Source organism: Electrophorus electricus, chromosome 8, assembly GCF_013358815.1.
Source record: "Electrophorus electricus isolate fEleEle1 chromosome 8, fEleEle1.pri, whole genome shotgun sequence".
Classification (NCBI taxonomy): domain Eukaryota; kingdom Metazoa; phylum Chordata; class Actinopteri; order Gymnotiformes; family Gymnotidae; genus Electrophorus; species Electrophorus electricus.
In genome coordinates this window covers 10,593,975-10,607,651 of record NC_049542.1, presented here as the reverse complement: position 1 = coordinate 10,607,651, position 13,677 = coordinate 10,593,975, and the positions used below count along the sequence as shown (strand labels likewise).

At 37.2% G+C, this 13,677-nt stretch overlaps 1 protein-coding gene across 2 annotated transcripts in view; it reads right to left on the bottom strand.

Moving 5' to 3' along the window:
• Positions 1-51: 51 nt before the first annotated feature.
• col11a2 (collagen, type XI, alpha 2) overlaps positions 52-13,677 on the bottom strand; it is a 58,771-nt gene continuing 45,145 nt past the window's right edge. For both annotated transcript variants that reach the window (XM_035529249.1, XM_035529250.1), the window contains 32 exons: positions 13,475-13,528; positions 13,345-13,389; positions 13,191-13,244; positions 13,021-13,074; positions 12,567-12,620; positions 11,832-12,029; positions 11,242-11,295; positions 10,448-10,555; positions 10,253-10,360; positions 9,766-9,819; positions 9,543-9,596; positions 9,202-9,309; positions 9,047-9,100; positions 8,785-8,838; positions 8,619-8,672; positions 8,459-8,512; positions 8,210-8,317; positions 8,051-8,104; positions 6,948-7,001; positions 6,519-6,572; positions 6,253-6,306; positions 5,591-5,698; positions 5,335-5,388; positions 5,038-5,199; positions 3,778-3,831; positions 3,638-3,673; positions 3,506-3,559; positions 2,600-2,879; positions 2,236-2,348; positions 2,033-2,101; positions 1,628-1,864; positions 52-1,310 (listed from right to left, as the gene is read on the bottom strand). In XM_035529249.1, the coding sequence (XP_035385142.1) occupies positions 1,164-1,310; positions 1,628-1,864; positions 2,033-2,101; positions 2,236-2,348; positions 2,600-2,879; positions 3,506-3,559; positions 3,638-3,673; positions 3,778-3,831; positions 5,038-5,199; positions 5,335-5,388; positions 5,591-5,698; positions 6,253-6,306; positions 6,519-6,572; positions 6,948-7,001; positions 8,051-8,104; positions 8,210-8,317; positions 8,459-8,512; positions 8,619-8,672; positions 8,785-8,838; positions 9,047-9,100; positions 9,202-9,309; positions 9,543-9,596; positions 9,766-9,819; positions 10,253-10,360; positions 10,448-10,555; positions 11,242-11,295; positions 11,832-12,029; positions 12,567-12,620; positions 13,021-13,074; positions 13,191-13,244; positions 13,345-13,389; positions 13,475-13,528 (2,799 nt within the window). In that variant the 3' untranslated portion in view covers positions 52-1,163. The remainder of the gene's footprint in view (positions 1,311-1,627; positions 1,865-2,032; positions 2,102-2,235; positions 2,349-2,599; positions 2,880-3,505; positions 3,560-3,637; positions 3,674-3,777; positions 3,832-5,037; positions 5,200-5,334; positions 5,389-5,590; positions 5,699-6,252; positions 6,307-6,518; positions 6,573-6,947; positions 7,002-8,050; positions 8,105-8,209; positions 8,318-8,458; positions 8,513-8,618; positions 8,673-8,784; positions 8,839-9,046; positions 9,101-9,201; positions 9,310-9,542; positions 9,597-9,765; positions 9,820-10,252; positions 10,361-10,447; positions 10,556-11,241; positions 11,296-11,831; positions 12,030-12,566; positions 12,621-13,020; positions 13,075-13,190; positions 13,245-13,344; positions 13,390-13,474; positions 13,529-13,677) is intronic.

The following is a 13,677-nucleotide window of genomic DNA, read 5'->3' as shown; positions in this document are numbered from 1 at the left end:
CGATGACCTGAAAAGTGTTTTAATACTGATGGCCTTTAGAGGAAATAGCACCTTGATTAACTGCTGTCATTGAGTGCATGCTGGCAAATCTATACAAAACAAAACAACTCATACTGCTTTAAGGCACAAATTTTGTTTTATATAACATCTGCATGTGCCTCTCACGGGAATGAACAGTAAACAATGTATTAAGGAAACTACCTTCAATCTCTTCTTCATAAATACTAAGTTGGATCTGTGTTACTGGTTTGCTTACAAAACCTTAACTTGTCTAAAACACTCAGATTTAATCACTCTACAAGACCTGTACAAAACATCAATACAATTCACAGAGAATTTAAATTCATTGCATATATTAGGCCCAAGAAAACATACAGTACAAAAACATTGCTGGTAGGGTTTTATTACAGTATAGAAAGGTCAAATGTAAAGTGTAATCATCAAACCAGAAACAATAAGAAACTCTGCATTAACTGATATGGCTTAATTTAACCTTATTTATAAATTATCTTTAAATTAAAAAAACTAAATTAAACAAATGAAATCAACAAACAAAAATTTTACTTTGCCTCTGGTCCTAACTGAATCACCTGCTAAAAATACGCAGCTCATGTTTTTATAACGAAAAGTAAAAGGGGCATGGTTTGTATAAGACCATAAGTGTAAGGATAACACATGGAGGTAGAGAGAGTAAGGATGCTTTGAAAGAGTAACAGCGAGGATGAAAGATGAAGGATAGGGAGATCAGAGATGCAGGGGTCTTTGGTGGCTTTGCATTGGGAGCTGCCACTTTAAGGCAGCATCTCATGCCAAAACACTCCTCTTCGTAATATGTTGTTACACGCTGACCTTTACTCCTTTCGGATGAAAGAGTATTTCACCTTGGTCCAGCAGGTGGTTTGGAGTCATTTTCCCTGGGCTTGTACTTGTCTGAGTTTAGACCTTCCTCACAACAGCTTCTGTGTGTGTTTATTTGTGTGTGTCCACGCGCTCATGTGATGATGTCATTGATCATGACAATCTGCGTGATTTCAATTAATCATTGCCTTATACAACTGCTATTGAACGTGTATGTGTACACATAGATAAGTGCCTATGTCCAAGTTATTTTGTCTGTGTTCTCACTGGCGTTTATATTTTTGCTCCTTTGCATGTCTGTACGTTTATCCAAGAAAACAGACAGGTCCCACTTCAAAACCAAACTTCTGAGTGTTCTCTCCAAAGTCTGTTATCTTGATGTCCAGGAGAGGGAGCTGTTCCACCTGAGGTGTATTTAACTCCAGAACTGTCCTGTCATAACCCTTGCGATACTGGGTAGAGAGACAAGAGAAGTATTAGAATCGGAAAATGAGGTAATTTAATTACTGCATTTTTACAGTGTAAAGTGCCTTCAGATGTGAAAACCAATTACTTAGTTCTTCCTCAGAATAAAACCTGTCTTAACCCTCCTAACTTAACCATCAAAAAAGTACTAAGCCAGGGATTATATGGAACTCACCTCTTCTATGATTTGACTGGAGGAGATTCTTAGGGCCCTTGTTATTTTATTGATTTTTATTTACATATTTATGTTTTTTTTAAATTATTTGTTTGTTTAATAATTTGAAAAGAAAAGGGCAAAACTTACAGAACAGCCATCAAAGAGGGCCTTGATATATGGGCTAGTCTCATAACTAAGGTCTTCTTCATTAGCACCCAGGAAATGCAGTGCCCTCTGGTAGCCATTGTCAGCAGTGCTGTCAGCCCAGGCCACACTGCGGTGGCAGTGGTAGGTGAGATTCTGACGGGCCTGAACACTAAGCAACCGCAGGAAGCCCAACTGGACCACACCCACAGGCTCACCATTTGAATCAACATATGAGAACTGTAAAGACATGGATAGCAAAAAAAAAAAAGAATTTTACAGTATTACACAGTGAAATTGAAGAATTTGGTCTGTGTCATGTTTATGTTTTATATGGTCAGATAAACTTTAAATAAATAGATTTTAGATAAATTATGTGTAATTTTAGTTGGAAGAAGAAATGGTTACCTTGCTTCCTTTAGCAAAGTTGCTGTACCAGGACCCAGACTTCTCTTTCGGCCAAGCATTCATCTTTACCTGTAACAGACAAGGAGTAACTACACATTATGCATTCTGTTGAACAGACCTTTTATAGATTAGAGGGTCTTTTTCTTGTGTAATGAGGTAATGTAGACATTAGACATGCCAAAATGTGACCTCCATGTCCTTACGTTCTCCACTTCCTTCCCAGGATAGAGACATGTCTCCGCACCAGCTGTGAAGTTGCAGTAAACCTTAAAAGAGTCACGAGCACAGCCCTGGTTGGGATCAATCCAATATTCACCTGAAATAAAAAACAACAACATAATTTTACTATTTGTTGAAGATATTGTACATGAGGATGAGCTAGGATGTGATGTGTGAACGACGGAGGGCAGTCTCAAAACCATTTCTGAATGAGCAAATTTTACTATTAGTGTCAAATATTATATCACTATAACATATCTTGATTTTGTTACCATGACTAAATAACTAATGAAAACACAAGTTTCTATTAGTCATTCAACAATTCACAAATCTCTGCAACCACCATACCATCTTTGTATTCCGGTTGACTGAGGTGGAGGTCCTGGCAGGTGCGGGCTGGACTATCTTTAGTACCAAGTGGTAACCGCATAGACTCAATCTCCTGGCGCAGTGAGTTGAGAGATCCAAAGATCTCCTCCATGCCCTCATTGCCCGTCTCAATGCCTGTGCCATCAGCTAAGGCAACCTCATCATCTGTCTCAGAAAGCATCTTACTAGCATCAATGGAACGTTTGGATTTCTTAGGGATTTCAATGGGCAATGGCTGGATGACATCACCAGGAGGTCCCTGGAAGAAGAGAGAGAAGTTCAGCCAGTAGAAAAGATGAGTTCACCAGTCTTCTGCTTTTGCAACTGTGGTGATGATTGTTTACTCCCCTGCATGATATAACTCTCTTGGCATGCACATGTGTCTCAAACACACAGTACTCTCAATGTTGAAAGGCATTTTTTGCAACTTCACTGGGGTTTTTTCAAAGGTGCAACACAGCAAACTACTGAAAAGACATCATCATGAAATGTAGAAATTACTTCAGAGTGGCATTTTAGATGTTATAACAAATATGTGGCTAGGCCAATCATTTAATACTTATAGATTAATTCACTTTCAACTATGGGAAGTACAAAGTGTTTTAATAATACAACTTGAAAATGTACTACTGTTAATGATACTTTAGTGCTCTCTATGTTGTCAGTATTATTCTCATATAGCTTATGTATGCATACATATGTTTCTTGCTTAGCAAGAAAAAACTCAGAATTTGCTGCATGTTAAGATTAATGTATCAGAAGTTACCTAAACATAAAACATCAGAAAGTGCAAATGACATCAGACAAAAACAGCACTTTCCTGGGGACTAAGAATTACATTGAAAGTCACAATCAAGTTTAGTATATTTTTTCAAAAAAACCTACAGGGGGTCCTGGAGGCCCTTGTACACCTTTTTCTCCTTTGGGACCACCTCCACCCTATTACATAAAAAAAACATTAACCAGTATATTGCAACTGAAATAGCTTTGAAATTGTTATTTTTAGATATTACTCACAGTAGCACCCTTTGCTCCCTTAATACCCCTTGGACCCTGTGTGAGACAAAATAAGATTCTTAGAAATGTATGAAAAAACTAATTTAACCTTACACCAGTATAGGAGCTATACACAGAAAATCTTGTAGTGCAACACTCACAGGCAAACCAGCGGGGCCAGCAGGACCCAGAGGGCCAGTTCCACCAGGCATCCCCTGTAACACAAGACAAGACAACATACTATATACACAACACCTGTTAAAATGTATATACTATTTACAATACCTGTTAAAATGTACAGTTTTTATTTATTAGTTATTTTTACTAAAAAAAGTTCATAATGTAGAAATATGCCACTGCCAGATATTTGTAGGCCTGGTACTGCATGCTCCAGTCATCTTACAATGCATTACTTCATAGTTGCCTTGTATTCACCACAATGTCCATAATGTACAATTCCTCCTCTTATACTTAATCCTCAGATTATACCATTGGAACACAAACTTGCGTAGGCCACAGATTTTACATTTCCAATCAATTTATTCACCATAAACTTTTAGTATTTTTAAACTTTGGCTCAAGTTAGACTCATTTCTCTTTCATTTGTTAAATACTTATTTATACAATTTTAGCTGTGATTTTTTACCTAAATATTTTCATAATAAAATACACACTGAAACCTATACTTAAAATGTGTGGCTTCACATTAATTTAAATAATAAATGAACAATAATATTCTCATTTTATTTTATACCAACTAGTTTATAACTGTTATTTAGCATACCTCTCTGGGTCCCTCTCTTTCTCTGCAATTTTTTTGTAAAGTACTCAGGTCTCAAAAAACCCTGAGAAACAACCATTTTGAAACTTAATCTATTGTTAAAGCATTTTCATTAATTGAAGTGTCAACATAAACTACATTTTTGTTTACAGGTAATAACATTAGTGTACATCTCTTAACAGTTCCGCATGTAATTTAATAGACCCTTTTGAAGAGACAATGTACCATTATACCATTGTGCTCATTCTAGCTGAACAGCAAAGTATTACAGAAAGATTCATTGCCAGTAGCTCTGAGTGCAATTGAGAACCAGTCTTGTTACTGCTAGTAGGTCTAGTCTTGCAATACAAGCTTTTATGCAATGTAGGCTACACTCCACCATAACATTATGAAAAAGTCACTGTTTACACATATAATTTCATAATTAAAGACACTATGGAAAAACAAAACAACTTCTGAAACCACGACAGTCCAGATCTCGATGTCCTCATAGCTAGTTATAGCTCTGGGTTTGTAAATACAGATATCAACATTCATAAGGCTGTCATAAGAGTGAATGTTGATTATATGTTGAATGTAAAAGTGGTGCTTTTACATTTGGTTAGTGGTTGAGTCAATATACAGGACACTGTGAACGTACAGTTTCTCCCTTGGGCCCTGGTGATCCTTGAGGACCTGGCAGACCTCTGTCTCCCTTTTCTCCCTGTTCTCCTGGAGGTCCAATCAAACCAATCAAACCTGAGTGTCCCTTCTCACCCTTGGCACCAGGGTCACCATGCAGACCTGGCAAACCCTGAGGACCCTGAATGGGGTGAAAAACAAAATGTGTTTAATTTCAGTGATGAATTTATTTAACAGAATAGATCAATGAGTTATAAAGTGTAAATGGCTGGATTAAACATTTCCCTGTGCTAATTTTCATTGTATAAATACTTACAATGGGTCCAGGAGGTCCTTTCTCGCCTGCAGATCCAGGAGCACCTTGCTCTCCCTGAGAGAAATCAAAAATTAATTCAATTAAATAGTAAAGCCATAAGTATATTATTATTGATGCTATTGAAAACAACATAAAGCATACAGGCAAGTCAGAAAACAGACCTATGCCAATTAGCAATTTCAAGACACATGAAAGAAAAAAGAGGAAAGAAAAAAAACTAGGTGGCCAAACTAATGTGAAGGGACTGTTATCTTACCACTGATCCTGGCAGCCCTCTCAGACCCTCTGTTCCTGGTTTGCCTGGAGGACCCTGTGGGCCCACAGGGCCAGTCTTTCCTGGGGGCCCAACAGCACCTGGACCTCCCTAAGGAAATATTGAATGGAAAAGGAAATTAATTTATTCTATATGGTGTGAAAACAGATCATGCTTTGGGGACATGTCATGAGGGATTAGGGCAAAGAGAGGGAGGGAGTCATTTCCTCTTCAGGCAAACAAGAGGAAACCAGACTTAGATTCATGTCAAAGTGAAATTCCTGGTATTTCAACAAATGTTAGAGATTATTTTCCCCTTCAATGATTAGCGTGAGCTTGTGGTCAATTTGTGATTGCTGGGATGTTGTGGCTACACAAGCGTTTTCCAATCAGCTGCTTAAAAACAACACTTCTGTTTCAGGTCTGTTTATCTAGTTCCTGTGGTTAACACAATGGGAGGAATTAATGGTGCAGGAGGGATGTGGACAATGCAAGGAAGCACACCAAGTAACACAGACAGAAACTGTAACACAACCTGTTATACAGACAGAAACTGTAACACTCTGCCTTACTGACCAGAACAGGAACACAGCTTTAAAATACCTTTTAAATACACTTTTTTTTAAAAAAAGAGGCTTCAGATGAAAAATAACTTAATATTTTACCTTGCTTCCTTTCTCTCCTTCACGACCTTCAGGTCCTCTTGCTCCTGGAGGACCCTGGAAAAAGTGAAATTGGATATACTTTAGAAAAGGTTTGAATTCCTTTCTAGAAAGCCTATGGAAAGGATTAAAGTCATATGAAAATCCACATCGGCCACCTGTAAAGGCACTGTTCAGCACATCAAGTCCGAAAAACTACAAATGAAGGCGTTATATCATGTTATAAAATATTACATGGCTGAAGTGCTATTGATTTTATTTATTCTTACTCTCTTTCCAGGAGGCCCTGGTGTTCCATTCTCTCCAGGAGGTCCTGGAGAGCCCTAATGTCAGAAATAAAATTAAAGCAAAACTAAAATCACATATACATTTGCAAATCATATAAACTACAAGATGTGTAAAGACGAAATAAAATTCATAAACTGTCCAGATCACTCTAAATTAATGTACTACTTGCATTAAGATCACAAGTCTTAACTACAAAAAAAAAAACAACCTACAAAAGTCCTACAAAAAATTAACTTCAAAAACCATTGCTTATTTTGGTTATTTGTGAGGTCAGATTTAATTAATCTGTCTACCCCTCCTGTATCGGATTTAGTTTTCTATACAAAGTTTGGATGGAAATTTTGCTAACTTTGTAAAATATTTGGTGCTTGAAAATTTGGTTTCACCCATTTGAATAAATTGCCACTTACAGCCTCTCCTTGTTCACCATCCTCTCCTCTCTCACCCTTTGCTCCATCTTGGCCCTTATAAAACACAAGAGTTGGGACTATACAGTTTTATCAGATGAGCAATATCAGATGCAATAGTGACACAAATAAAAAATATAAACAAGCAATCAGACCTGCCCCATCTGACTCTGAGTTTACTTTTGGGTCTGATGAGAAACTTCAGTTGTGATGAAATTTCAGCTATCCTAACCTACATGACAACAGCACAAAATATCTACTCTATTTTACTGACCTCCTCTCTGTATTTATGTATCAATATACTTTAACCAATGTTCAGGACCCCAGAATCCACAGAGTAGGAGATTTTCCCCCCAAAAAAAGCTGTCACAGATTTGTCAGGGGATCTTAGGAGGGTATCACTATAGTCAGGTGAAGGAATGACTGTCTCATGCCCTGGCTGATACCCAGCCAGCTCTCACAAACCACACAAACCAATCACAATACTCATTCACTTCCCCAGACACAATCATCCACTTACAAATTTTCACCTACACCTGTTCCTTGTTTGTTTTCAAACTATTTAACCCCCAAGGTGCCTGAGTTCAGTGCATTGCATTAATGATCTCTAGCCTGTGTATAGACTTGTTTTTTGCCAAGACTGTTGTCTACATCTGTTAAAGATAAGCCTTTATTCTTTTTGATTGCTTTTTGGAAATAAAATAATTTTGAGTTCATCACTTTTGCCTTGCTTCTTCTTTCCTGTGTCACAGGCTATAGGAGAAGAGGGAGGCTGAAGACGATTATTAATTACTGTGATGAGAGTTGTGGACTTGTTCTACTGATCATAGAGTATGACAAATGAGATATTTAGGGGCACACAAAGTTGAAGTAATCAGGAGAAAAAAATAAGGACACAAAGGACAATAAGGCCAGTATTAACAAAGTGTAAGAACCCACACTAAATTCACTGATTAGAATATATCTATATATATCTATATATATCTATATATATATATATCTATATATGTGTGTGTGTGTGTGTGTGTGTATGTATATGTGTGTGCGCGCGCGCGTGTGTGTGTGTGTGTGTGTGTGTGTGTGTGTGTGTGTGTGTGTGTACTTACTCTAGGCCCAACTTCTCCAGGGGGTCCAGGATCACCTGGGAAACCAACAGGACCCTTACAGAAACAAAAACAGGGTAAAAAAACTCACTCCAGAATCATGCAAGGAACTATTTTTTGGGTCAGAATTTATTTTTTATTTTTATTTTTTATTTTACATACAGGGTTTCCTTTTGGTCCATCATCTCCAGGGGGCCCCTTTCCACCAGGAGGACCAGAGGTACCTGGCTGTCCAGCCTCACCCTTCTCACCGCGTTCTCCCCTTGGGCCCTGGTATCAGTCACAGCAGATGCACAAAATGGTGAACAGTATGAGAGAAAAGAAGAGAATTTCCATGGCTCAGAACTGTTGAAAGATTTATAATTATTACAACTTATTAAAGATGTATAATTACAAACTATTAATTCTCACCTTCTTTCCTGGCTCTCCACCGATACCAGGTGGTCCAGTTTCACCAGGTTCACCCTGTCAATAGATGTTAAATTTCAATGCAACTTCTGAACCATACATACATTTTAAACTACATGATAACCAACAAAGATGCACAAAAGGTCTACTTTTTTTTATTAACCTTCTCTCCAGGGGGACCAGGATTTCCCAATCCACCAGGAGGACCTTGAGGGCCCTATTGAACAAAAGACATGTGTTGTGTAAGTGATGGAATTGAACATTGCAAAACAGTAGTAAATAATCACTGTACAAATTAAAATTGTATTATTATATATGGGATTACTCACATCAGCACCATTAGGACCAGCTGGCCCACGTGGTCCAGGAGGGCCAGGGGGACCCTAATAAGTAAAACAAATGAATGGATCAAAAATCAAATATAATGTATGATATTCTGCAGGATCCTTGCATATAAAGAATAACTGTTTACAATACATCTATTAAAAATTGAATTAAAAATGGTAAATGTGCATACCTTGAAAAATGCAAAGGGCATCTAATTTTCATTAGGGCCAGAAATTAATAGCAAAATTTCCAAGCAAGACTCACCATTGGTCCAACATCTCCAGTCTCACCCTTTTCCCCAGCTGGACCTGGCAATCCCTAGACAAAAACATAATTAAAAAATGAAAATGTTCATAACACTATTTTGTATGAAAATGTCCTCTGCGGAATGGGCATGGTTTTGAATTTTGATTTGATACCTGTAGTCCAATTGGCCCTGGGGGCCCAGGGAAACCCCTTGTTCCTTCATCTCCTTTGGCACCAAATGGGCCCTGCTGACCTCTGGCACCTGTTTCACCATCAGCACCCTGAAAAAAAGATAAATTGTCATGATGAGACATAGGCAGGATGCAAATGCATGAAGTGGATTTTTAATAATACAAAAGGGAACAAACAATATACATACATGCATGAGAAAACTAACTAAAAACTAGGAGGTGTGTGACAGCAAGACAGGATTAATATCATACAAAAACTTTTTGAGGATATTTAAATCGTGTTTTTAATGTATGAATATTAATTGGATATTTTTCATACTTACAGGTGCACCAGGTTGTCCAACAGGACCCATTGGCCCAGGTGGACCAGGAGGACCCTGCAAATAAACAATTATACCACTACAATTAGAAAACATAAACTGCAACTGCAATATACTTTGTGGAAAATGTACTTTTTATTAGTATTATACTTTAATATTAATATTTAATACTTTAATATTATACTTTATTTATTATGATTACAATATATTTGAGCACATCACTTACTTGCTCTCCCTTGGATCCCTTTGCCCCCTTTTGCCCATGCTCTCCAACTTCACCCTGTTAGTTGACAGGGTACATAATTACATATTGTATCTAGAGCAAAAACTGCCTTTGAAAGCAATGACCACTTATACTCATTTTACCTCCAGGTTTCAATACGAGCATTGGTATTAGTCAGTCATGGTCAGGCTTATGTTTAACCCCGTTTGTTCACTTTAAAAAAGTACACTCTAGTCCCACTCTTAACTCGGTGTTAGAGGAATAATATTATTATTATTTGCTTAGTAGCATCTAACATGGCTAGTCATAATGTTGGTTATACAGGTACCATAACATTATAAAATAGGCATAAAGCAATAAAGTTTTAATGTTATACATACAACAGCAGCCATGTCACCTTTTAATGATGTTGACATGAATATTTTTTTTTAATTTTAGGTGACTTGTTGCTAATATTTGGTTTAAATTGTCACAGGAGTAGATCAATGACCTTATCACCATCCTCTCCTGGAACTCCTGGGGGTCCAGCAGGGCCTGGAAGACCAACTGGGCCTTGAATGCCATCACGACCAGGTGGACCTATTGGGCCTTTCTCTCCCTGTAAATTAGGAGAATCTTGTGTCACTGACAGATGTAGTTTATAGTTTAATATTATTTCAGTACTACAGTTGAACTGAACACGCACAGGCACTCCTTTTTCTCCTGCAGTTCCAGGGGGTCCCTGAGGTCCTGGTCTTCCAGGTGGGCCAATAGGGCCTACTGTGCCTGCAGGGCCCCTCTCACCTGGTGAGCCCTAAAAACATCACAGTAGTTTGAGTTATTGAATGAGAAATTAAATTATAAATATGATTAATTTCCTCACATCATTATACCGTTACCTTACATCATTGTACTATTTGACAGAGTAAGACCTGGTGATGCTTTAATGTGAGCAGTGCTTTTTAGATTAAATGAACAGTTAACAGACTTTCAGTAATATCAGTGATGTAGCTGTAGTGAAGCATCTGAATATATTCAGTAGATTCATCAAGAGGCTTTTAATGAACTGTTTAAAAGATTTGTTTATAATCTGATGAATTCAGTTGTTTTTCACTCCTCCTGGAGTGTTCCATCTTAGCATACTCAGCAAACTGTTATAGACATGCTGTTGGCAACATACTGTGACTGGATTTGAATTTGATTTTGGTAGGGATTAGGGCCAGGTTGAGGATTTCGGTTGAAGATAAAGTTGAAATTAGGGCTAGGGTTGGAGTTAGGGTTAGCATCAGGTATTGGGTTGAAGATAAGGTTAGTTAGGTTGGTTTGAGGTCTGATTGGTAGTTCTAATTGTGAGTAAACTTGAATGCAATTGTATCCAAGATCACCAATGATTCATCCATGACAATGTTACAAATGCTCTGTTCAGAGTTTATTAAACATCTATAAAGACAACTTATATTAAAGTGTTACTGACATCATTGAAAAAAAAAAAAAACTTACAGCAGGTCCAGGAGGTCCAGCAGGGCCTTCATTGCCTTTTAGCCCACCGCCTCCCTGTTAGTGGTGGAGGAAGTATATATTTTTCACTGAGTAAAAGCAGACTTGTCCGGCATCTAAGAATCAACTTGAAATAAACTATTATAAAATGTGAATTACTTGTAATAAAATATTTAAATATCAAAGTATCAATTGGCAGTTTCAATTTGTAGTTTACTTAGGCTTTAAATATTGAGGTTATGAGCTCACCAAAGTAATCTGTACATAATTGTAAAGGAGCCAAAAGTACAACAAATCTCTTTTAAAGGTACTGCAAGCACTGCACATGTAGATACGTGTACTGCATTATTGCACATACATGTACTGCACACAATACTAACACATATCCTTTTAAAATATAAAGCAGGCAACAGTATTGTCTCAACATTTTTAGATAACATGGAGCCATCAACTTCTCTATTAAAAATAAAGGCAGGGTTTTACAATTCCAAAGCACAAAACAATTATTAGATGATATATTTTTATTTGGGTGCATGGTTCACATTGTAATTTTTAAAGGTTTTTCTTATTCAGCTTTTGATTCATTTCCTTACCGGAGTTCCTGGGAGTCCTCTCTCTCCAGGAAAGCCTCTCAATCCAGGAGGTCCATCTTTTCCAGGACCACCAGGGGGACCAGGGTCACCCTTTGTTCCCTCCTTACCAGAAGGGCCAGGAAGGCCTTGCTCACCTGGTGGTCCTGGAGGTCCAGAGTGACCACGCTCACCCATTTGGCCAGTCTCACCTGATGGACCCTATAATTAAGAATCACACACACAGAAACACACACACACACACACACACACACACACACACACACACAGACACACACAGACACACACAGACACACAGACCCAGCTTCTGCAATGTGAGGGTAATTTTATGTTTTCCATATAAAAAGAAAGATATTTAAAAGCAATATAATTTATAAAATTTTAACTTTTTTAAAGAAGGTTGTAAATAAGGCTCTGTATATTCAATATCCAGCAAAACTTTAATGAATACAGCAACATATATGATTTTATATTTTTTTTAATTGTAAATTCATTTCAATTGTAAAAATATAGTTACATTTATTCAAGGTATTGTTATAATATTTTATATTATTTTATGTCATTTTAACTGCTGCATAGAGTACCACAATTACCATTTGCCTTCTAACAATTTTACAATTTATGTCTGATAACCTATGCAAAAACTAATAGGGAAAAAATAAAAACAAAAAAAAAGAAAACAAAAATGGAGAAAAACAACCAAGGAAAAAAATATAACACATAAAAGACAAAGCTTACCTGAGGTCCAACCACTCCAGGTGGTCCAGGGGGTCCAGTCTTGCCTTGGAATCCCTAAAATGAATGAATGAATGAATGAATGAATGAATGAATGAATGAATGAATGAGGTCTATTTTCAAACTGACATCTAAAAGACACTGAGCAAGAACACGTTTTGCTCATATTATTGACAGTATTTATGCAGTATTTATGCACAAAACAATATACAAAATAATATTCTCCTTATTCTTTGATCAGTAGATATATTTATGTATGTACTACAGTCACCCAGGCAAACATCTTTTTTAAATGCAATTTTATATATTTATGTAATTATAGAAAATGTGAAAATATTTTTGGCATACTCTAAAACTTCTAAGCCTCTGGTAGTATGCCCAAGTGTGAGAAAAAATAGATATGACCACCCAGAGGAAGGTGGAGATTAAAGGAAATTTGAAGAAATAAAATGCTCACAACTTCTCCTCTCTGTCCAGGGTGTCCAGGTAGTCCGTCCTTTCCTGGAGGGCCCTTTAAAGATCAGATTGCATTCAGTGATAAATACAAAAACCCCTACCTCACTGAAAAGTTACATAAGCTTAGTAATATTGAGTAATTAGTTGAGGATGTCTGGTCAGGTCTCATACTGGAGGTCCTTTTGGTCCTGGGAATCCATTTGCTCCTTGAGGTCCAGGCAATCCCTGAAGTAGTACATCCAAAAGTGTACATTTTCAGTAGAAACCTTTATTTTATCTAGTTAGTGAGAATGTTATTAAAGGACTAGTATTTAAATGAACCTACCCTCTCGCCTGGAGGACCAGAAGGCCCATCACTACCTGATGAGCCCTAAAATATAAAATCCTGATTGTTCACTGTGTAAGGTCAATACTGTTGTAATATTTAGAGATCAATCTCCTGAAGTAATATTTACCTTGGCACCTGGTTTCCCAGTAGACCCACGTGGCCCCCTCTGTCCTCTGGGCCCCTAGAGAGATGTGGTTACATCATTATGTTCAGGACATGATAACTGATCAGAGCTAAAATGAGCTGGTTTGAGCACATTGAACATAATAACATATTAGGATAAAAAGTCACAACAAACAAACAAAAAAAAGTACAAAAAGTATATACAGT